The following is a 25669-nucleotide window of genomic DNA, read 5'->3' on the forward strand; positions in this document are numbered from 1 at the left end:
AAATGACCAATACTATGATACTAGTCTCATTCTTGCTGGCTAGCTTCTTTTGTGCGGCAGCTTTCTTCATTACAAGTGAACTCCAAGATCCAAAAACATGATAATACATTAATCTCATCAAAGCACAGATGTACTTGAAGTAAATAAGGTAAGAAACTGTTGCATATAAAGAGGAAATGTGCTACGCTTTCTCATTTCATATAGAACTACTGCATAGCATTTCTCTTTACAATATAAGGAAATATGTTTGTAAAAAGTTTTAAAAATGCACAGTTGTGTTTATAACTAATTAACATAATCAGAGAAATTGCTTCCAAGGGCTACTAAATGTTTACTGAAGGAGACGATATCTGATACCTGGACTTCCTTGGGCACATGGGAGATACCACTTCTACAGGTACCACTTGTTGAACAAAGATCAGTTCACCAATAGTTATGAAAATAGATTTATTTGCACTTTAAGGTCATGCAACATGACACCCCTAGATAGGTGATTGTCTGTGAGGACAGAACTCAAGACCTTGTGATCTAAAAAATATAAGCTTCTCCTGCATGACGCTAAGGCTATGTCTACATTACAAGCAAGGGGTGTGATTCCCCTACTCGTGTATATATACACATTTGCACGCTAACTCTCGATGAACTAGCACAAGTATAAATAACCACGTTGCTATGGTAGCACAGGTAGCAGCAGCAGCAGGAGAATGCTTGAGCCATGCTACATACCAACCCACCTGAAACTGGTGGGTATGTACATGAGTCGTGCCTCCGCTGCCATACCATGGTTACACTGCGATTTATATTTGGACTCACCTGTAGTGTAGACATAGCCTAAGGACAAGGCCCCTTAGTGTAAAAGCTGTAAGGGCAGGTCCTCACTACCCGGCAGATCGGCGGGTAGTGATCAATTTTTTGTGTCTCGTCTGTTACAAATTATACCTAATACAAACTAAAATGGAGTCACATATGCACATATACTAACTTTTCCTTAACACTTCTAGATGCGATAAATTGATCCCCGAACGCACTCCCAGTCGACTCCGGAACTCCAGCTCGCAAGAGGTAGAAGCGGAGTCGAAGGGGGAGTGGCAGCGGTCGACTCGCTGCCGTCCTCACGGCCAGGTAAGTCAACCTAAGATATCTTAGGTCGACCCCCTACCCCGTAGCGTAGACCAGGGCTAACAGACCCATAAAGCTCTGTATACGGATTAGCCACCAGCAGAGGACAAGAATCACTGTGTTAGCACAGGTTACATCTAGGTTATTATTATTTATACTGCAGCAGCACCTAGGTGCACTAGTCATGGAGCAGGACCCCACTGTGTTACTTGTGCAAACAGAATAAAAAAGACAGTCCATACCTCAAAGAGTAGGTGACAATCTAAAACCATTTCAAGCGTATTTCCAGTATACACTTTAAGAATTATAACATAATGGCTCTAAAGCATATACCATTAATAATAATTTGATCATTTATTCCTGGTTTATTAACATAGGGCTTGACCAGAGTTATCACAAGATGCTACCTATAGGGCTTCACATGGCTGTGCAGTCCCAAGAGCAGATCAGGGGCTGAACTGTGACACACACACAGAATCATAATGCATGCTTGTTTCCCCTTTCCCCGAAGGAAGAAAGTCATCTGCACCAGCCCCTTATCTGGCACCATTTACTTCCCCTTCTGTGATGGCTCAGCTGTTGGATGGTGTGGTAGAGCAGAGTTATGTCTCTCTCCACCTCTGTCTATCCATGTGGGAGGGAGCACAGGTGCACCATGAAGGCTGCTTTTCCCCATGCAGTAACTCTTGGTTCAGTAGCCCTTATAAGGAAGCAACTTAAACCATTTAAACCCTCTTATATCCACTATGTAGGCAAGTGGAGCAGGTTACCATCTCGCTCATAATGAGATCACTTGTACCCAGATGTACTGCTCAGTTCAGTCCTATTTTAATTAAAATACTTATGACCTTACTATTATAGAATGATGTAAACTGCATTCTGTAGTTAACACAATATCTAGTGTCTTTTAAAGACATTTTGAAACTTTTTTACATTCTAACCCATTTGAAAAAAATTAGCCCTAAACAGGGCCTAATCAAAGTATATTTGATTTCCAAGAGAGAGAGAATGGATACTTGGAAGACAATGGCCCTCATAAACTCAATCCAAATGCATCTTGATCACTGACTGGGGATCTGGTGCAGATCAATACTCTAAAACCAAAGAGTCAGGCAGAGAGCCTAAGGCCTTTTGGGAATAAGGAATTCTTACTCTCTAATGCCAGCTTTGACCCAAATGCTCTTTGAAGACTTGGACAAGCCACTTAACCTCCTTTGCCTTAGTTTTCCCACCTGTAGAATAGGAGCAATAATATTTATTTGCCTACCTCCCTGGATTTTTGAGTGTAATAATTAATTAAAATTTGTAATGTGCTGTCTATGCTAAGTAATAATACTTAGAGCAGGGATAAGAGCAGGGATGGCCAGCCTGAGAAGGAGCCAGAATTTACCACGTACATTGCCAAAGAGCCACAGTAATACATCAGCAGCCCCCCATCAGCTCCCCCTTCCCCCTAGCCCTCAGCACCTCCCACCCACTGGCAGCCCTGCCATTCAGCACCTTCCTCTTCCCTCCCCACACTTCCCGATTAGCTATTTCGTGGCATGCAGGAGGCTCTGGGGGAGAGGGGGAGGAGCGAGGGCACAGCAGGCTCAGGGGAGGGGGAGGGAAGGGTGGAGAGGGGACAGGGCCTGTGGCAGAGCCAGGGGTTGAGCAGTGAGCAACCCCCAGCACATTGGAAAGTTGGCGCCTGTAGCTCCAGTCCAAGAGTCGGTGCCTGTACAAGGAGCCGCGTATTAACTTCTGAAGAGCCGCGTGTGGCTCTGGAGCCACAGGTTGGCCACTAGTGATGTAGAGGGAGGGGAGAGACTGATGAGGAATGCTGAGACAAAAGATGGAGAAGAAAGAATGTGACATAAAAGAAAGCAAGGAGATGGACAACTAAGAATAGAGACAAGCAAGAAATAGAGAATGTGAACAAAGGAAATGTTGCTTTACAGAGACAACAGAGAAGGGAAAACCACAACAAGAGAAAAAAAAGAGTAGACACAGTGACAGGAGAGAATGTGTTTTGGTGATGGAAATAATGGGTCAGCCATGAATGGAGAGAAAAAGGAGAAAGAAATGGAAACGGAATAAGCAACAAAAGGCACAAAAATTTTGGTTAGGGCATTATAGTTTAATTTATTTATGCTTTTTTATACTGTTGTACTTCCTGTGTAAGGCTGGGAGCAAAGGTACAGGATAGCCTATGTTAGTCTGTGATCACCACTTCCCAATTATATTATTTAGATTTAGAAATAGGATTTTAACTTTAAGCTTTGGTCCTTTGAATCCCCTGTGACTAGCCCCTGTGTGAATGGACAAGGGCAGTGGGGGGTGAGGGGAGGGGAGGGAAATGCAGAATTACTTCCATTGTTCCCTAGACTTTGTGTGGTTGGAGAGTGAAACCACTGTTTGTACTAGCAATGCAAGCAATACTAACCTGCCCAGAAAGGGAGGCAGGGTGTGGGTGAAGACAAAGCACAGCTGTAGTATATACCTCCCTGGATACCCAGGAGGCATTTCTGGTTGACTCAGTCAGAAGTGCTTCCTGGGACTCCCACTGTAATATAGCAGCTGCACATACCTCCCACATACAATGCAGAGCTGTGCCCTAAGCAATGATATATGATTAAATTGAGAATCATTGACAAGTCTCGGCATTTGCACCACTTCCTGTACCTTTTGTAAAGACTAATGAAAAAAACAGCATACATATCTTGAATGTTTTCTACAGTCATCCAAAGGCAGATATTATTGGGTAACCTTTACATTGTTCTAAGTAACATTTACTTTCTTTTAGTTCATTGTTCTGTTTCAGTTAAAACTAACAACAGGATTTAGCTTCCCATCTCTCCATTCTTACACACATTTCAGTATTCCTAATTTCAGCATCACCCATTTCTTCTATTTATGCTTCTGTAGAAACTGCAATATTTCTAGGTGCCCCCAAATGTTAGCCATAACACTGCAACAGAATTGTATCTGGTACATTTTGAGAATAACAACATTCTCCAGTTTACCATTTTCAAATTATGTGCTAGAATACTAACTCTTTACACAGGTGAACAGTTACACAAGTACGGTAGTCCATATTGATTTCAGTGGAACTACTTGTATGAGAAAATGGTTGATAATCGTCCCTATGCTATTTGCCTGTCAACAAAAATCTCAAGTGGAAAAAATAAACACAACAACTTGAAAGAAAATTACATGAGGGTCATATTACACCCAACAAGTTTAAAAATCACTGAAATCTGGTTCTCTCTTTAACTGTGTGATGTCAAAGTATGACTAGAACATTATAATCAAAAAGCTACTCAATAGGTAAAAAATACTTTCTTAATTATGTCCATTCCACAGCATTTACACAGGACAATAAATTAACTGATACACATGTCACATAAAGCTATGATATACACGTACCAGTTTTGGGGTTTATTGAAAAGAATCCCTGTGGGTTTCCACTTGTAATCTTGTAGGTCAACTTTTCACTAGAGCTGGAATCAGGATCAAATGCCTCAATCCGAATGACAGATACATCCTTAGGTGAATTCTCCAAGACTTCTGGGTAATAAACAGGTTCTGTTGTCTGCGGAGCATTATCATTAACATCCCCAACTTCTATGTAGATTTCAATGAAGGAAGATAGAGGCACAACACCCTGGTCTGTTGCATAAACAGTTAACCAGTAATGTGAGGTAGTCTCACGGTCCAGCAGATCAGCTGTCTCTATTACACCTGTTCAACAGGAGGGAAAAAAGCAACAATATTAAATGCTCCATAAGTATAAAAAGTTAAAAAAAAAAAAAAGTTAACCCCCCCCCCCCCACCAAACCCAACACAAAAGTCACAAATGAATGGCACAGATTCGTGTGTGTGTGTGTGTGTGTGTGTGTGTGTGTGTGTGTAGGGTTAACCTGAAAGTTTAAAAATGAACGTCCTTAATTAGTACTAAAAGGGTCTGAATTTTTATATTGTATTGTTTCAATATTTATAAATCTATTTTCTTTTTTAACCTCTCTTGAGAATTATCTGATCATTTAACATCATTCCTGAAACTATTTCTGCCCAGAAGATATTAATTATGAGTTATCTGAAGTCTTTGGGATTTGATTTACCCTCTCAATTCATCACTCCTAACAATGAGAGTTTAACACTGTATTAAATTATCTAACTGATTTAGTACCAAGGTTTTGAACTATTTATCACCATTTAAATTAGTGAGAACCTATTTAAATTTGGTTTCAGAGTAGTAGCCATGTTAGTCTGTAACCGCAAAAAGAACAGGAGTACTTGTGGCACCTTAGAGACTAACAAAGGTATTTGAGCATAAGCTTTTGTGGGCTACAGCCCACTTCATCAGATGCATAGAATGGAACATACAGTAAGCAGATCTCTGTATGTGTGTAGCCTCTTACAGTTTGTACGGCAACTTCCACCTTCTCTGTCACTTCTTACTATATGTTCCATTCTATGCATCTGATGAAGTGGGCTGTAGCCCACGAAAGCTTATGCTCTAATAAATTTGTTAGTCTCTAAGATGCCACAAGTACTCCTGTTTTTATTTAAAATTTGGTGACATATACACTCATATGTATCTATGTGTCTGCGTGAATTATGTAAATGAATGTTTCTTAATGTGTATAAATACTTGAATCCATATACACAACCTTTTTGAGAAATCTGAAAATAGAGAGAGGTTTATGTTGCCCTTCTCAGCCTTAGCTACAGTGTTTGCCATTACTTTGGCAAATGAAGGTGCTCCTCTCACCCTCATTGCGTATCCCAAAAAGAACTAAAATTCACTATTTCTAAAGAAACAGAGGAGCAGCTACAGAATACACACTTAATACAATTTACCTCCCAAATCTACAGGAGTTTGTCTGAACAAGGATACCAAAATCTGACCCAATAAAGGGAAAATACATACAGCACTATTTTACACGCATCTTACTGCCCAAGGTAAAATTATAATGTATATGTTTCCATGCCAAGAATGTGGCGTATAATGTAATTTATTTGACAATTGGGATAATATCAAAAGGTTTCAAAGAGCAGGACACACTAAAATCATTTCACCCTCTTTCCTTTGAGCCAATCTTTCTTACATCATCCAGACTCTCTTCTCCCAGGCATCATTTTCTAGCTAGACCCAAAGAGGACCTGACATAAAAACACCTTAATATCTACAAAGAGAGGGACCAAAAAAAAGCAACAGTATGTGATAATCATAAAGGGGCACTGTGAAGGCCGGTCATTATTAACCATCATCATTATTTTTTATGCTACAGTAATGCATAAAGACCTAATCGTGATTGGAGCCCAAATGAGCCAGAACAGTGACATGCCAGCTAGGTTTGGGATTGTGGACACATTTACATGATGTGCATGTAATATTTTCTACTATCCTGTGCCTATCTGTTCTGCTCATGCATGCTGTCAGTAAAATTGGATCGAGGTAAACACACATTTATGAGTGTACCTTCTGGAGCATGATGTTTGTAAAAATAGTACTGCTGCATTTCCCCTGCTTTAGGGGCACTGTAACACCTCTCCCTTCATTAAACATAATTAATGTTTGCTTTTAATAGGTGGGGGGGAATATTGCCCCTCACCAAAACTACTCTAAGAGGTTTAAACATTGTTAAATTTATATCTTCAGATTGTGTATCTGAGGACAAATTATGGTCCAAATATAACTGCCACTGAGGTCCCATTAGGAGTAGTATGAACAGAGAGCACAATTTGGCCGATGCAGAAGATAATACGATTAACAGTTTCTCAAACTCTTAATTGTGTCTTTGTCCTTACGGGAAATTGCATGAGAGTCTGATCATGAAAACCCTGAATCCAAAATGAAATCAGGGTTATTTTCTGAAAAAGCTAGCTTCTAATACAAGAAAGAAAATTCAAGTAACCTTTTACTGTTAAAGCAGAAATGCACATCATTTCAAACACAGTATTCAACATTTTAGAATTACCACCAGATGTCACTATGGAAACTGGTTGTGTGAAATGTAGAAAGCGGTAGGGCTGGAGTAAAGGACAAGGGCAAATGAGAGTTCTGTATATTAAATTATATTCTGTATAGGATGCTCTTAAAAACAAAATAGATAATAGTGTCTGTCTAGGTACTTTTTCTTTTTGCAGAGGAATCCACTAATACCAGCAAAGTACTGAAAAGATAAGGTATTACTTTAAAATAAGTTGGTATTTTATATTTTCCACTTTTCTATTTTGTATTTGTACTTTGTTTACCTAGGATTTTCTTTCAAAAAACCACAAATAATCATAATATGCAATCACTGTATCTCTGTTAAGCAGTTGCCAATTAGCTGTGCTCTTCATCCTGCAAGCATAATGTCTAAATATCACAGAGAACATAAATTATTTTTAAGTGTATCTGTCTGATCTGTATTCCCCCCGAATGTCCAGGATCTATTTTTATTATTTACTCCTGTTGTATTTTTTATGTCTTTTTACTTATTAAGAAGACTTACTTGAGAGTTAATGAACCAGATTAAGAATCCTGACTTCACTTTTAACCACAGCATTTCCATAGAAACCCCATGTGCTGAATGTGGCATGCAAGAGTTTCAGTTGTACAATCTGTGCAGGCTGTGCCCTTATTTATCCTGTGGCAACTTCGCAAAAGCTACATGCCCTACTGACCATAAGGCTAGATTACATTAATTCCCTCCTAGCAGGGCTTTTAGCAGGGCTTCTCTGTTGCTTGCAGCTTGTGTAGAATGCAGTGGCACGCTTATTTATTAGGTTGAGCAACTATCATCATAATATGCCTCCCCTGCATTCTTAACACTGGCTATCTCAAAATAAAATGGCAGATTAATATTAAAATGGCCCTGTATGGTTTTAAAATTCTCAGAAGGGTAGACTTTAAGACAGACCTCCTCAAGGCACTCACCCACCCCCTTTTACAAATTCCACCTCCTCTCCTTAGTTATGGTGACTCCTAGCTACAGACAGACTGTCGAAGTCTTGCTCCCTTGACATCTCTCTCCAACACCTGAAAACTTTAAATCTACTATTTAAACAAGAAAAATGTTTTTGCACAAAAACAAAAGAAACCTAGATTCAGAGGGGAACCATATAAAATAGGTTGCTAACTTTCTAATTGCAGAAAACTGAACATCCTTGCCCCACCCCTTTCCCAAGGCCCTTCCCCTTCTCTAAGGCCCCACCCCCCCACTCTCTCCCACCCTCACTCACTTGCTCCTTTTCACAGGACGGGGGTAGGGGCACAGGCTCTAGATGGTGCTTATCTCAGGTGGCTCCCTGGAAGCAGTGATATGTTCCTCCAGCTCCTAGGCAAAGGGGTGGCCATGGGGCTCCACGTGCTGCCCCTGGCCGCAGGCACTGCCCCCACAGCTTGCATTGGCCACGGTTCCAGGCCAATGGAAACTGCTGAGCTGGCACTTGGGGCAGGGCCAGCACACACAGACTCCATGGCCGTCCCTCCGCCTAGGAGCCTTCCGGGAGCCGCAGGGAGCCTGCCAGCCTCACTGTGCTGCCAACCGGATTCTTAACGGCTCGGTCAGCAGCACTGACCGGAGTTGTCAGGGTCCCTTTTCAACTGGGTGTTCCAGTCAAAAATCGGACACCTGGCAACTCTAATATAAAAGGATTATCAGGGTAACAACCAGAAACATGACACTCCTGAAAATGTTAGTACATTTATGTTTAGTTTTATTTCAAATTCAGTCTGGGTCCATAAGATGATTTCTACAAACTCTTCACTTTGACAAAGCTATGATTTTTGTGAAAATTTACAATGACAAACCTACAGTGCTACTGATTAATTAACCAGTGAACAACTCATCTAGCACAGATGTCTACCCAACAGGATAGTGTTGGCTTTCAGAATTCTTCCAATTTTAACTTGCTCTAGGGTCACCTGCACTGTAAGTCTGCATTAGTGATTAGCATCCGGAAACCTGAGCTACCTAAGCTGACAGTGAGAGTGAAATGAATCATTCTTCCATTTTTTCCTGTTGGAACAAATCCCAAACTGTTGAACAAATATTTCTTCAATAGGACTGCTGTTTAAAAGTTTGAATCAGATTAAACAAGTATGAAAGAAGTTCATTCTATGGAACAGTTGAGAAAACAACAACACTGATATCTGTATTGGGACCTGAACTTAATGTTAAAAAAAGACATTACCTGATGCGAAGATTCCTCAAATTTGCAAACAAAATATAGCAGAAAAACAAACTTCTCCACCTCCCTTCACTTCAGAACAGCTATCAGTGATAGGCACATTAGAGAAGATAGATACCTCATTACAAATGGACACATACATTCTAAGAATTAAGTTAGTCTGACAATATTAAAAACGAAAATACAAAAAACCACTGCTTCAGTATACGGTACATGCAAAAGGGAGCTGGAAGAAATGAGGCCAAGCAGCTTTCCCTCACACATTGTACACAGGTCAGCCACAATTTCTTTTGGAACCAGACCCACTACTCCTGGTTAGTAGAGCTAACCTGGTGAAAAGGATATGGGAGGGGTGAGTGCGAGGGTATGACTCAGCTTTCCCCCTTTACACCAGGACAGCTCTGAGGAGTACATCTTTCAAAATGGGGCAGAGCTACTAATCCAATGTGCACTCCCCCCGGAGGAATTCTGGCTGTGACAAGCCAGACTTTTTCCAGGGCTCCCCCTACAGAAATATACAACCCAAAATACATTCAATAGTTTAAAAATCACAGTCCAGTTTGTATCAGAAACTATGCACAAAGCCACACCTTAAAATCTCTTACCAGCCCCTCTCCTTCAGATCTGACCTTAAATGTTTTAAATCACCAATAAAAGAATGACACTAATAGTCGCACCTTAAATCTCAAGGGACACTGGACCACACAAAAACACACACAATTCAATAGATTTTTCAAGCTCTGCTCATGAAGTTACAGGCCTGGAACAGATCAAGCTAAACCAGGATGAAGATGCTTTTCTCAAAGATAACAGTATTTTCTTCCCTATCACTAGTCCAGGACCAGTGCTCCCAAAAGTGAATTGGTCCTTAAAGGTCTTGTGCTGGTCTGCCAACTATTCCTCTTTGCAATCTTTACTATATTATTCTAGTAGCCCATCTCACGCAGTTTTAGAGCAGACTAATGCTTTATGCTAGCTAGACTAATTCTTTATGCTATTTGGAAGCCAGCATTCTAAGCTTTCAGACCTAGTAAATCATTGGATTAGAGCTCCAGTGGTTTTCAAGAGAGCAGTCACAAAAATTATGTTTCATTTCAAATACTAAGAAGAAGAAAGAATCAGAAGGTGTGATTTCTGATACCTTGTGACCAGCCAAGTCCAGTAAATAAATGCTCTTTCCACTGGGATAGCTGTGGGTAGAGTTTCCACCTCTTCAGCAGTATGAAAAAAATATATATATTTGTTTTTAGCTCTGGTGGTTTACAAGGTATCAGGTCTTAAGCTACATTAGATCTACATTTATCCCTCCATCTTCCATTGCTTTTTTGGCATGGGTCCAAGAACAAATATAGCAAGTGCTGGACTTTAGATAAATGTAAATTTCAATTCCTGACTGTGCTACACTTGGCTCTAATCCATGCTGCAAATCCATCACTTTAACAAGTGCTTAATTCACATAAATATAGAACATTCACCACCATATAGAGTTTGGGATTTATATTTCTGATTATTTTCCCTTAACACACCTCCAACTGACCTGCTCTCATGACAAAAGATGAAGATGCTGAAGGACGATTTTTCATATCACACTGACAGTAAAGCCAGTATTTCAGAATGAAGAGGAAAGGTAGAACATCAAAATGCACATACTGTGTGAGATTCTCGTTTATATTAAGGCCCTTTTACATCAATCTGGCAGTGTAATGAGGTCTTGAAAGTGGGACTAAGTTACACTGACACCTACTGAAAGGTCTTTTTACGCTGTCAGGGTGGTATAAAGCAGTTTTATGTAAACAAGAATCTGGCCCTTCATAAGCATCACTAATATCTTTCAGTGTTAGGCAGTTTTTAAATGGAAGGTGGTTGAATGGCCTCCCCTACATTTTAAACACTTTACAGATAGGCACTACTACTTCTTATCACTTTTCTTTCATAGAAAGGAAATTTTATCAGTGAATTCTTCACCCATTTTTGCCTAGGCAGCCTGGTAATCTTGCCTTTTTACAATGCTATGCTCCCTTCCCTATCTTGCCCCTAGACCTAGTTGCATTCTGCAAAGAAGGAAAATCACTATTAAAAATTTCTTTAGTTTCTGTATCTGCTAAAGAATTGTTGTCCATCAAATACAGCTCTGTTGGGGGGATGGTGAAATCTGAACTCCAAAACCCTTTTTCTCTAGGCGAGATGTAGAAGTTCTTCAGCCTTTCAAGAGATCAGGACAAAATTAGGGTTTTACTCCTAGACTAGTGAGAAGAAAACATAATTATGTGATGAATCTTATCCTAGACTGTAATCTGCAAAGGGACATCAGAACTGATATTTCCTTTTGGGAAAAAAAAATACTAACCTAGAGTTAAGAAAATTCACTAGTGTTCTCCAATTAGAGCTGAGCATGGGGCCATGTTCTTCCCTCATTTACACACAGTTGCAAACTTAGAGCCAGATCTTGCTCCCACTGGAGCTAATGACTTCAGTAAGAGACGCTCAGTAAGAGCGGATGATCCTAAATTAATTCAATGGGATAGCATCAATCTGGAAGAATAAATTACCCCAAGAGCACAATATTTGAGGAATTAGGATTGGAGGTTGAGAGGTACAACCCTCTTTTTCCTTCACCACCGGGGCCACATGTTTTAGCCACTTCACAATTTGGAGAATATCATGGATGCTGTAGGTTACAAAAGCCATAATGGATTTATTTAAAATGCAGTACATTTCTCATTCTCAACAAAAAAGAACTGTTGACAAAAATGTGAATTTTCAAGGTCTTAATAGTATGTCTAATTTAAATTAAATAGCCCAAACCACTATGACCAAAGTCACTAATAAACCAAGAATAAATGTATAAATCTAACGAAGGGCAGACAGTCTTATATACACCAATTCCAACCAATTAACAAATGCTCCAACTATAATACTCCCAATTCCCAAGGATGATCCTCCTTAAGTGTGCTTATCCGCGAAAACTCTCATTAACAATATTAATGACTCTGTAATGGAAATCAAAACCTGCAATCATTTCTCGGCAAAGCATGAAAATGCAGTTTAGCAGAGCTTGCCCTGGGAATGACATTTGAAACAAACAAAGAGAAATCCCTGGCCTGGAACATGATGCTTGAAATCTGATTACAAACTTAATTAATCTAAATTCTAATAAGCTTGGTAAATCAAAACCTTCCTCAGCCACTTTTAAAGCCTGTTACTGCTATATGAAGTAACAGCAGTACTATTTTGAAAACTAAGTGAACATATACTTTGATCACATATGACCTTCAATAGACAGTTCAAATGAAGGATTAAAAATTAAACAGATTAAATCTATTACAAACCAAGACGCATGCTTTCCCTACTGTCACTTGTCTGTATTGACAGCAAAACAGTATGCTATCTTTTAACTCATTAGTGAGACATAAAAGTACAAAACATTATTTAAGCTGTATACTACCCATTTTCAAGTAGCAAAAGAAAAAAACAGAGGAGGCTTTAACTTAATGTTTATTGAAATTCACTCTCTCATCCAGTCCCTCCCTGCTACGTACATGTATGCACAGCTGTATTTCTCCTATGCACAGTTGCCAATATTTGAAAAATAGGTTCAAATCAACCTGAAGGCCCACGGCCACCAGATGACTGTGTGGCTTTTCTGGTCAAATTTCTGGTTTGTTCTTTTTTTGTTTTTTGGTGTTTTTAAGTGTATGAATCACGTAGGGACAGATTCTGATACTTATATGATGCTCATTAGTACCATGCTCCTTGAGTGATACTGATGGGACTTCTGGGGAGCATGAATAAGGCTATCAAAATTTCTCTGTTCATTATAACGGCTTCAAAATAGATACAATTTTCCGGCTGTTCTTAAAACTCCACTCTTCTACAATAACAAAGGTCCAGGAAAAAAAAATAGAGCAAGAGAGATATCCTCCAACATTTGCATCCTCTGCCTTTTTATATTACATAATGACATCACCTTAATATATGATATAATGATGTTACAATAATGATGTTTCAGTGCAAATTTATACAAAGAATGATGGGGGTAATCCCATTTTATATGGTTTCATTAAAAATCCTAGTAAGATTTGGATTTTCCTATTAATTCATCCTCCGCACCTGAACACAAGTACATATACCCACACAGTCTCACCTCACTGATCCAAATAATCTGGAATTCTAGCTCCTGTTTGTGTCTTTCTGGGGCAGTTTGGAAGAAGTGTGGCCCCTATCACTACTAGATTAGATGGGAATGTTTGCTGGCCTGCTCCTCCTCTGTCTTGGCAAGACACATTTCTCTCTCTCTTCCTCTTCACAAGATTCCCCACTTTTGTCTCTTCCTGTGCCATTCTCCCTTTCCTAAACTCCCTCTGCATCTCCGTTTGCAGTTTATGAGTTCCTCCTCTCCCTGGCCCTAACCTTAAGGTTGCTGCTGCCCCTGACCAAGGCTGGCTAGATGGGAGAAAGCTCCTGATGCCTCTTTACCACCTCCTCATCCTACATGCCTCACTGACGTGTAAAATTACTAAGAAGACAGCAGCACCAGCAGGGTGAAGGAGTGAAGACCATCTGGAAAAGGAGGAAAGACAGTGTTTGTCTGCTGTTCAGCAGTCTCAAGAGGCTTCAAGGAGGAACATCACAACTGTTTCCCCTTCAAGTAGGGACAAAGACAAATCAGGAGAGTTGGCACGTGTGATTCTATGTGTTACGTGTCCTTTAGAGCCTCATACTCACCATCAGACATGGTAAAGGAAAGCAAGGTAGATGGATAGAAGGCAAAACGTTTCATTTTATGTAGGGATGGGCAAACTATGACCCAGGGGCCACATCCAGCTCTTCAGACGTTTTAATCCGGCCCTCAAGCTCCTGCCAGGGAGCGGGGTTGGGGACTTGCTCCGCACAGCTCCCGGAAGCAGCGGCACATCCCCCCTACAGCTCCTACACATAGGGACAGCCAGAGGGCTCCACACACCTCCCTCACAGCTCTCATTGGCCAGCAAACAGGGCCAATCGAAGCTGCAAGGGCGGCGCCTGCGGACGGGGCAGTGTACAGAGCCGCATGACCACGCCTCCACGTAGGAGCAGGAGGGGGGACATGCTGCTGCTTCCGGGAGTTGCTTGAGGTAAGCGCCGCCCAGAGCCTGAACCCCTGACCCCCTCCCGGGCCCCAATCCCCTGCCCCAGCCCTGATCCCCCTGCCGCCCTCTGAACCCCTCAGTCCCACCCTACTGCACCACAGAGCCCGCATCCCCAGCCAGAGTCCTCCCCTCCCTCCTGCATCCCAACCTCCAATTTCGTGCACATTCATGGTCCACCATACAATTTCCATACTCAGATGTGGCCATCGGGCCAAAAAATGTGCCCACCCCTGATTTAATGTATTTACCTATGTCATAAAAATAAAGGGAAGGGTAACCACCTTTCCGTATACAGTGCTATAAAATCCCTCCTGACCAGAGGCAAAACCTCTTCACCTGTAAAGGCTTAAAAAGCTAAGATAACCTCACTGGCACCTGACCAAAATGACCAATGAGGAGACAAGATACTTTCAAAGCTGGACCAGGGCGGGGGGGGGGACGACGACCAAAGGGTCTGTCTGTCTGTGTGAAGCTTTTGCCAGGAACAGATCAGGAATGCAGACTCAGAACTCCTGTAAAAACTTAGTAAGTAATCTAGCTAGAAATGCATTAGATTTCCTTTTGTTTAATGGCTGGTAAAATACGCTGTGCTGAATGGAATGTATATTCCTGTTTTTGTGTCTTTTTGTAACTTAAGGTTTTGCATAGAGGGATTCTCTATGTTTTGAATCTGATTACCCTGTAAGGTATTTACCATCCTGATTTTACAGAGCTGATTCTTTTACCTTTTCTTTAATTAAAATTCTTCTTTGAAGAACTTGATTGCTTTTTCATTGTTCTTAAGATCCAAGGGTTTGGGTCTGTGTTCACCTGTACAAATTGGTGAGGATTTTTATCAAGCCTTCCCCAGGAAAGGGGGTGTAGGACTTGGGGGGGATATTTTGGGGGAAGACGTCTCCAATTGGGCTCTTTCCCTGTTCTTTAACACGCTTGGTGGTGGCAGCCTAGGGTTCAAGGACAAGGCAAAGTTTGTACGTTGGGGAAGTTTTTAACCTAAGCTGGTAAGAAAAAGCTTAGGGGGTCTTTCATGCAGGTCCCCACATCTGTACCCTAGAGTTCAGAGTGGGGAAGGAACATTGACAACCTATATTTCTAACACACGGAGATAACAGTCCAGTATATTCTGTTTACAGTGTGTAAAAATGTAAAATGACTACTACTGTAAAGTTATAGCCACTTCCATGCTTCTGATCCTTTGAAAATTTAACGAATCTTCTAGAAGATTCGTTAGACTAGATTATGCCTGACTGTGCCAAGGGTGAGTAAGAGAAAGGGAACAACCCTGAGCCACGGCCATGGACAGCCACAGTCTTGTATGCCAGAAGGAGTTCTACCTTTGGAAAGGAGTCTGAAAACATTTAACCTCCAGAATTCCCAAAAGTAAAATTATTTCATGCCCTCAATCTGGGGTGGTGCAACTCCCCACACCTCCCAATGTGAGGCATTCCTTATAAGGTACAATTGAGCCTTTTGTCTGCAGTTTCACTAAAACAACATCCAAGAGTAATGTCAACAAAACTGCATATTATTTGTCCAACCACATAAAAAACCCCACCACATAATCTTACTGGATCTTTAAACTAGGCAAAACGACTGCCCCATAGCACTTAAGCTGTAATGTCCCGTCATGGAGACAAGGAACTATTCAGCACTTAAAATGTCATTTGAAAAGACCAAAACCTCGGTGCTGTGAACTCTTTGAAGCAATCTCCTGCTAAAGAAGGAATGGAATGAGATTCCTTTTGCTAAAGTAAAATGTCAGCTTGTCTACTGTATAAACAGGGCAGAGTGCCAAAAGAGGCACAGTCTAAACTCCTTAAATGCTGAAGATCTGTGGTGGTCAATGTGAGCTTTTAAAAATGACACAAGCTGATTTAAATAATGTCTTGATAGCATAACTGAGCCAAAAAATGCTGGCCTTTCCCTTTCTTTACTTATATCACATATATACTTTGAATAGAAAGTATTATTTGATATTTTTTTCTGAAGAATAAGGAGCGATAGCCATACAGAAAATATTTGCTCTCAAATGCTAGGCAGTTTAAGTTTTATCATCAATAAAGATGGATTACACAGGTAAATCACCTATCAGATTTCTTAAAACTGATTTAAAATTGCCTTTGTTTCAAAATATAATCTTTATTTGCAATTTTTGAATTACATGTGCACATGCTTTTTCCTCTGCTCTAGAAACTTCTAACTGGGCATAAATAAGGAGACTGGTAACTTAGCAACAGCCAGCCAATGTACAGCCAATGTAATGCCAGCCAATTTACTAATTCATGCAAATTAGTTGTTTGCAAACTTATAAGAAAAGTATGAATGTGCATAATTAAGAAATCAATTTAGTTTCAAGTATTTTCACTGATTTGTATACTTTTTTGACATTTCAGTGGCCCATTTATTTTATGTCTGAGCAAAGATGAATCTAACAACAACGTAAAACATTTCTAATTTGTTAAAGAATTCAATTGTGTTCTTATTTTAAATGTATTCAAGTTGTATTCAAGTTTAATGCTTTCAAAAGCAATTTAAAAGACTGATAAAAAAGGATGTAACCCAACAATGCAGTGGGGTGTATATTTAGGGATTCTCTAATTTACCACAGCAGTCCTTAGATAATATTACCTCACCGTTCAGGTCATTTGATTTTTTCTCCAATTTTAATAATTTTTGGTCATATTTATGTTTAAATTTTATAATTAAATAAAATATACCCTCCTTAATTTAATAAGTTTTCTATGAACTGGTCTTATGCAGCATTGCAGATTCAATATTCCCCTCTCAGTAAGTCAGGAGAAGGGTATTAAAATACATAAAGATTTCGTTCCTACACTTTCTAATTTCTGCTTCAAAGGACTCTCAGAAGAATGTTTTGCTGGTGCAGCTAGGAATAAATAAAGCAAGGGCAGGTTTATATAACTAATTCACTTTGAAATAAGAGTATACTGGAATTTCAATTTCTTTTTCAGCCTTAAATAAAGACATAGTAAACATACAAAGAAAATTAAATGATGTCAACAAAGATTTTTTTAAAAAGAAAAGGAGTACTTGTGGCACCTTAGAGACTAACCAATTTATTTGAGCATGAGCTTTCGTGAGCTACAGCTCACTTCATCGGATGCATACCGTGGAAACTGCAGCAGACATTATATACACACAGAGATCATGAAACAATACCTCCTCCCACCCCACTGTCCTGCTGGTAATAGCTTATCTAAAGCTCATGCTCAAATAAATTGGTTAGTCTCTAAGGTGCCACAAGTACTCCTTTTCTTTTTGCGAATACAGACTAACACGGCTGTTACTCTGAAACCAAAGATTTTTTTAGTTACCACTAAAGATGATTCTTTAATATAGCTGTATATATTCATGCTAACATTTACCTAAACCAGTTACTAATATATCCTGCTTAGACAGGGTTAATAAATGAAAGAGGATACTGGTAACTGTTCTAATAGTCCTTGAGAATATCAAACTGCCCATTCTCTAGTATATATAACTTTCTCAGTTTCTAGTAACTAATCACTAGCAATATCGGCAATCTGTTACAGTTGAAGTGCGTCTGCACTAAGAAATTCATTAACAGGTAGATGACGGTTCTACTTTGCAGTGGAAGGGTCTTCACAGCATGACTGGACCTTCTCCTCTTCTAAGTAGAAACAGGTATATGAGAGAGGGGGAGAGGGGGCAGAACACTACTCCAGAGGGAATGAGGTGCTTGGACTATACATTATGTACTAGCCATTGGTGCAGTTGGGTACATATACTTTTTGCAGCAGAAAAATACACTCACGTCTGTTTCATAAGATGATTTTGCTTTAACACAATACTTGCTACTACTACATATTCCTCTACAATATATAGTGACCTGTACAGAAAAATATAAGCAACATTTGCATGAGCATATCTAATGCTCTATTTTAAAACTAACTGAACAAAGTAGAACCTCAATATTAATAAAATAAAACAGTTCAAATTCAGCCTGATTTATACCTCAAACAACTCCACTGAACTTAGTGGAAAAGAGAGTAGAATTTGGTCTAGTGTCAACACATTAAGTAACTGTGATGCGAGTACGTATTTTTCAAAGCTGTTAAATGTTGTAAACTGCTATATCAGTGGCCCCAAAACTTTTTCCGTCGCCTCCCCCACTTTATCAGTAATGGAACCTGTCCGCCTCCCCTCTCCCCGTCAACTGCGGTCAGGAGCTGTAGCCGGGAGCAGAGCCAGAGCTGCAGCTGGGAACAGAGTGTGGCTGGGTGGCACTCCCTCTCTCCACCCTCCCTTCATACTATATGAAAATGAGACTATTTCTGCATATTGTTACTACAGTAGAAGAAAGCCCCCTTAGCAGAAGAATTATGTATATCAGTATCTGTTCTGAAACTTTTTATTAAGGCAAAGATACCATGAAACATGAAAATATTACATTTTGCATTACTTATACAGGATCAGGTTAATATTTAAAGAATCTGGCTAAAGAGACAGGCTTCAAATCTCGACAGCCTCAATACCACAAAGTAAAGCAACTGAAAATGCATACACAGTAAAATGTTGCTTCCAAACAAAACTGGAGAACCTAGAATGCTCCAGCATGTAGTTGAACCAAAACCCTGACATAAAACTTAAGAAGCAGAATTGTTTGGGACTACCTCACTTCTCTACTATGAACAGATGGTAGGAAGATAAATTGTGTTCAAATATGGAGGAAAGAAAGGAACAGTCACTCTGGACTGGCACTACATGTAGCTCAAGCAGTCCAGAACAAGTTGGATACAGTGGTATGGAAAAGAAATTCTGGAGTCAGCTAATGGCTAATTGAAATTTAGTTGTGTTCATAAAGAGGATACAAACTTTTACAGGCTAAAGTTGGTCAAAACTGAGCATTAAGCTAAGAATATACTTGTAAACATTGAGAAGAGACTTTACAAATCTTAGTTAAGACTAAAAAAAGTAAAACTACATCTCAACAAAAAATGAGTGATCACATTCCTTTCATTCTTACACAAAAAGTCAAAATTACGTTTTTTAAAATAGCCTTTTAAAAAGTTGTTCACAAAAATTATGGGTCATCAGAACCATATCTGGGTTAAAAGAAAAAAAGAGCATTAGGGTACAAAGTGAGCATGCATTCAGAGAAATAGGAGGAAAAGTTGATGCAATCAATCAGAAGATCCCTGATGCAGCTGCCTTAGAATTTAGCCTATTACTTCCAGTTCAGGAAATCTTTTGGGACAAAGGCAGACAGTTCCTATTATCTTTCTAGTTTACAGTTATTTTAATAGCTCCAGCTTATTTCTGTCAACTAGGCTACTTGTATGTCAGATTTTTGGACAAGCAGTATAACTGCTATACCAGAAACAGTTTATACTGCTGAAACCTTGATGTAGAGAGGCATTTAAAAAAAAACAAAACAACAACTTAGTGTATATTAAATGAAATGTTAACTATTATATTGCTAGGAAAATGTAGTCATGCACAGATAACTGATTTCTTGGCAAAAAGGGGAAGGAAAAGCAGCTTTTGTTATGGTCAAGCAACATGATTTCTAAAAAGAGAGAAAGGCCTGAAAGCCATGGTTATGCTACTGTAACAATGAAGCACTACAATGGTAACATTATTGAAAAAAAAAAAAAAATTGCCACAAGACTTTGGGCCAAATACTGCTCACCTGACTTACTAAAGCAGTCCAGCTAACTTTATTGGGGCTATTAATGAGAGTATGTTCTCATGATTTGGCACAATCTTTTCTCCAATTATCCTTACTGGCATTCAGGACACATTCTTGTCTTCAGGGACAGACAAAACTGGTATCGACATCTAGATATACAAACTTCCCAGACATGCTGCTATTGTCACCATCGTTTTTATAAATGTCCTGGGAGGAGGTAAACTAAAGGTAATGGGCCAGCAGTGGAAACAATATGGGTCTGTTGTAAATCTGAGGAATCCCAGAATGTGAAACTATGCATCTTTCGAATCATCTGAGAAAAGAAACTTCTTTTGACAATCACAGCTATGGTGGCTTGGAGGGATTCCATTTTGAGCTTCTGCTATTTCTCAAACTGATTCAGCTACTTTAAATCTAGAATTGACCTCAGGTCCTACAATTTTCTGAACACTACTAAGTCCCTTGATTACACTCCCTGTCCTATCTGACTGTGGGGATCAGAGAATATGATCACCACACAACAACAACAACACCACTAACCCAGGAACCTATCCACGCAAGAAAGTCCATTGCCAACTCTGTCCACATCTATTCAAGGGACACCATCATAGGGCCTAAGCACATCTGCCACACCATCAGGGGCTCATTCACCTGCACATCTACCAATGTGATATATGCCATCATGTACATGGCAGACGGGCATTGCTGGCACATTGGCCAAACCGGACAGCCTCTACGCAAAAGAATAAGTGGACACAAATCAGACATCAAGAATTAGAACATCCAAAAACCAGTAGGAGGACACTTCAACCTCCCTGGACACTCAATTTCAGACCTAAAAGTTGCAATTCTCCAACAAAAAAATTTCAAAACCAGACTCCAATGAGAAACTGCAGAATTGGAATTAGTTTGCAAACTGGACACCATTAAATTAGGCTTATATCATATTGGTAGATGTGCAGGTGAACGAGCCTCTTATGGTGTGGCTGATGTGATTAGGCCCTATGATGGTGTCCCTTGAATAATCACATCAGCCACACCATAAGAGGCTCGTTCACCTGCACATCTACCAATGTGATATAAGCCTAATTTAATAGTGTCCAGTTTGCAAACTAATTCCAATTCTGCAGTTTCTCATTGGAGTCTGGTTTTGAAATTTTTTTGTTGGAGAATTGCAACTTTTAGGTCTGAAATTGAGTGTCCAGGGAGGTTGAAGTGTCCTCCTACTGGTTTTTGGATGTTCTAATTCTTGATGTCTGATTTGTGTCCACTTATTCTTTTGCGTAGAGGCTGTCCGGTTTGGTCAATGTGCCAGCAATGCCCGTCTGCCATGTACATGATGGCATATATCACATTGGTAGATGTGCAGGTGAACGAGCCCCTGATGGTGTGGCAGATGTGCTTAGGCCCTATGATGGTGTCCCTTGAATAGATGTGGACAGAGTTGGCAACGGGCTTTCTTGCATGGATAGGTTCCTGGGTGAGTGCTGTTGTTGTTGTTGTGTGGTTGCTGGTGAGTATTTGCTTCAGGTTGGGGGGCTGTCTGTAAGCGAGGACTGGCCTGTCTCCCAGGATCTGTGAGAGTGAGGGATTGTCCTTCAGGATAGGTTGTAGATCCTTGATAATGCATTGGAGGGGTTTTAGTTGGGGGCTGAAGGTGACGGCTAGTTATGTTCCGTTACTTTCTTTGTTGGGCCTGTCCTGTAGTAGGTGACTTCTGGGTACTCTTCTGGCTCTGTCAATCTGTTTCTTCACTTCACCAGGCGGGTACTGCAGTTTTAAGAATGCTTGGTAGAGATCTTGTAGGTATTTATCTCTGTCTGAGGGACTGGAGCAAATGCAGTTGTATCTTAAAGCTTGGCTGTAGACAGTGGATCGTGTGATGTGGTCTAGATGAAAGCTGGAGGCACGTACGTCAGTAGCTTTCCGGTACAGGGTCGTGTTTATGTGGCCATCGCTTATTAGAATCCTCTGGATAACTTCCCACAGCTCCCAGCACAGCTCTCAGAAACAGGGGATACTATGGAGAGATATCAACAACTGCTGGTGTACTTTGGAACAGCAGGAGGACTACTTGAACCATTCATGCTATTATAACCTGCCACCTATATTCACAACGGTACTAAAACAGAGCAATCTAACAGTGTTTCCAGCATTTGTGGCATCTGCGCATCTGGATGTGAAGGTGTTTTACACAAGAGCTAGGAGGATCAAGTAGTTCTTAGTACAGTCAATTTCTTTTGTCTATTCAAAGTCTATAAATCCCTAGATTGGAATATATGGGGTCCAGTGACTCTGGGAGCCATCTCCATCAGCGTTTTGACAGAGTCCAAATATATTAACCTTCAAAGGCCTCCATTTATTTCCTCAGGTTTTCAATTACAGGATATGGATAGGTATATTTGTAGTCATATAATCAGGGTGGATTTTACTCTTGAATTAATATGTTGCACTAATTTGTATTGTTTACCTCTGTACAGGAGCTTTTAAAACAAAGCCATGTGTAAAAATAATCTGTGGTTTGCTTTTGAAGTAGGAGAGAAACTATTTAAAGGGATATAGGCAAATAGCTTACCTTGATAACAGGTTATTTTAGGTCTTGATTATTAATTACCAAGTGAGAAATACCCTACATATCTAAACAAATACTTAGGTATGCACTGAAGAATCAATAGTTAACTTGTAGACCATAAAGAGTTCATTATACCAGGTAAATATGATTTACAGCATCAAATGTACCAGTATTTATTAATTTAATAGGTATTAGTTAAAAGTTGGCTACAATCCTTTTAAAGTAGACACAGTGGATACCAAGTTTGCAGGGCTCTGTTCAATACATGTAGGGCTTTTATTACTAATTTCATTTTGGGGGGGAGTATTTTTAGCAATTTTTGAGTTTTACATAGATGTCCAAAAATCAAGGTTTTTCAGGGCTCTCTCTTTGTATATTCATTACAGTACTATATACCAGGGATGGCCAAACTTACTGACCCTCCAAGTTGCATACAATGATCTTCAGAAGCTCAAGAGTCAGGGTGCCCCTGCCAGAGCTTGAGGCTTCAGCCCTGCAGTGGGGTCAGGGGGGTCTCGAGGCTTCAGTCCCACTGGACACGCCTGCTTGGGCTTGGGGCTGAAGCCTCGTTTCCACTGAAGCCCAAAGCCCCAGCAGGCACTTCCCATGGGTCCGAAGCCCCAAGACCTACCTCCTTGTTGAACGGAAATCCCTAGTCCTACCACCCTGCGGCAGGGCAGAACTCCTGAGCTCCCCCAAACAGTCTGGTTAGTAGAGAATGGGGTAGGGGAGCACGGGGGGCTCTGTGAGCCGCAGTTTAACTGTAAAAGAGCTGCATACGGCTCACGAGCCTGCTATATACTGTAATGAGTAATCTTTTTGTGATGTTCCCTAGTGCACACCAGCAGCATCTACATTGAAAAATGAATGTGCAATACATTAGTTGATATTTAGAAATCACACTCGTCGGCCACATTACTGTACAGTGTAGACAAGTCCTTAGATATAAGTAGCAATTTTCAGTGTTTTTCCAATGTTCATTGGATAATACCAGTGTTCCCTCTCATTTTTCCCACCCATGTGCTGAATGAATTTTGTTATGTGTACCAATATGGAGGTGATGTGTGGCACATCACTTCCATATTGGTGCACATAACAGAATTCATCGGTGCACATAAAATTCGGGGTGGGACCGAGGGGTTCAGAGTGTGGGAGGGGGCTCAGAGCTGGGGCAGAAGGCTGGGGTGCAGGGAGATGAGGGCTCTGGCTGGGTTTGAAGGCTCTAGGGTGGCGCCAGAGGACTCCCTTCCCCCACCCCGCTCTCTTCCTGCAGCAGCATCGGAGGGGGGGGGGGGGGGGAGAAGAGAAAGACGCCTCTCCCCGGCCGCAGCAGGTCCGGGCCAGGCTGGGGCACCTGTCCCCCGGCCACGGCAGGTTTGGGGCTCGGCTGGTCGGGGCTGGTGCTCCTGTCCCCTGGCCACAACAAGTTCGGATCTGGGCTGGGGCCAGGGGAGGGGTTCTTCCTACACTGATTTAGGTACTGCAAGTGAAGGATCACTGTTATTGTAGGTAAACTATAAACCATTGACAAAACTGAGTTTTCTATTGAACCATTTTAGAAGTTTTTTATTTGTTTTTGAGAGAGATTCACACACTCACAGAAATTAGAAACGGAAGAGACCAGTAGGTGACCTTTTCTATCCTCCTGCCAGTCCAGGACTGTTCCCTACATTATATTCTCAAGTACTTTGTATTCTCATATTAGAGTAGACAAAACAACTGAATTTTCAAAGGACTTTACATTCCCTGAATTACACACATAACACAGCATACATTCCCAGCTCTATTCAACCTAAAGGTCACACGCTGGATCAATATTCACTTTAAACCTAACCCTTAATAATCTACAGCGATCACCATATTCTCTTAACTGTAGACTCATTAACCAGTGCACATCTGTAAATTGACTCCCTTGTAACTTACTTCACAACTCATTTTTTTCTATCACTGTTTTTCCAAACTCCTCACACTGACTTTCACCTACCTCCTCTGAAGCAGCAGTGTCTCTTTACAATGAAGCACTATTCAATATCAGCATGTTAGATTAAGAACTTCTGACATTATTCTGTCCTTTGGATGGATTTAAAAGAAAATTTAAATTCCACCACTAGCACACACTACAGATGGCTATTCCAGTCAGTGTTTAGCACTTACTTCTCAGAAAACATAGGGATCTATCTGGCCAATAAACATGCAGTTGAAAATATTTATGAGTACAACTCCAGATCTCTGGACCTTTGTACTTTAGCCCATGTGACTCCTCATTATGAAACTGATTAGGAGTGGTATGAAGCTGACAGTATGGCAAATGTCTTTCACAACACCCATACCACCTCACATACCTACCAAAAATTCAGCACTTCTGACAAATGTGCATTTTCTCCCAGCAAGTTTTTACCATAAAATGTTTTAAACAGAAAAACCAACAAGTCCAAACTATATCCCCTATTGGATGATGTGCAAATCACATGCATAGGCAATACTATTCAAAAATATCGAAGAGGCTCCTTTTCCACATCTGAACACAGTGAATTACTTAAATTATAACTGTGATATGCAGTCTAGTTTCAACAGAGTGAACTAACTATGGTACAAACCTTCTTTAGGAAACTACACATAATTACCATGCATTTTCTCAAAGCAATCAACATTCCTTACATAAGTAGCTGAACAGTTGTTAATCATTAGCTGTTCAGTGAATAAAAAAAAGGAGGGAGAGAAACCACATGCTAGTATACCCCATCTTCATAATGGATGCACAGAGAAATAACTTTAAAATAAAGAACTGAATAGTATGATAGGGCAACAAATTTACACCAAAGAAGTAATCCAAGAGCAGTTCCATCTACCACTTGAAGTGCAGTTTTTACTTACTGCAAATGCCAGTCTCTGATACTTTGGCAACTCCTTTTATGTCTTAAGCGGAGTCCGGAATTAAACAATAAAACCTCACACTTGTAACTAAAACAGTGTCTTTAAAGGGGTTAAAATAAATGAAATAGGACTGTC

The 25669-nt window shown here is 40.3% G+C and overlaps 1 protein-coding gene across 2 annotated transcripts in view; it reads right to left on the minus strand.

Annotated features, from left to right (window-relative positions):
* FAT1 (FAT atypical cadherin 1) overlaps window positions 1-25669 on the minus strand; it is a 133688-nt gene that overhangs the window by 87570 nt on the left and 20449 nt on the right. For both annotated transcript variants that reach the window (XM_077814557.1, XM_077814556.1), the window contains exon 2: window positions 4528-4842. In XM_077814557.1, coding sequence (XP_077670683.1) covers window positions 4528-4842 — 315 coding nt within the window. The remainder of the gene's footprint in view (window positions 1-4527; window positions 4843-25669) is intronic.

The sequence above is a fragment of the Eretmochelys imbricata genome, chromosome 4 (assembly GCF_965152235.1).
Source record: "Eretmochelys imbricata isolate rEreImb1 chromosome 4, rEreImb1.hap1, whole genome shotgun sequence".
Taxonomy (NCBI): domain Eukaryota; kingdom Metazoa; phylum Chordata; order Testudines; family Cheloniidae; genus Eretmochelys; species Eretmochelys imbricata.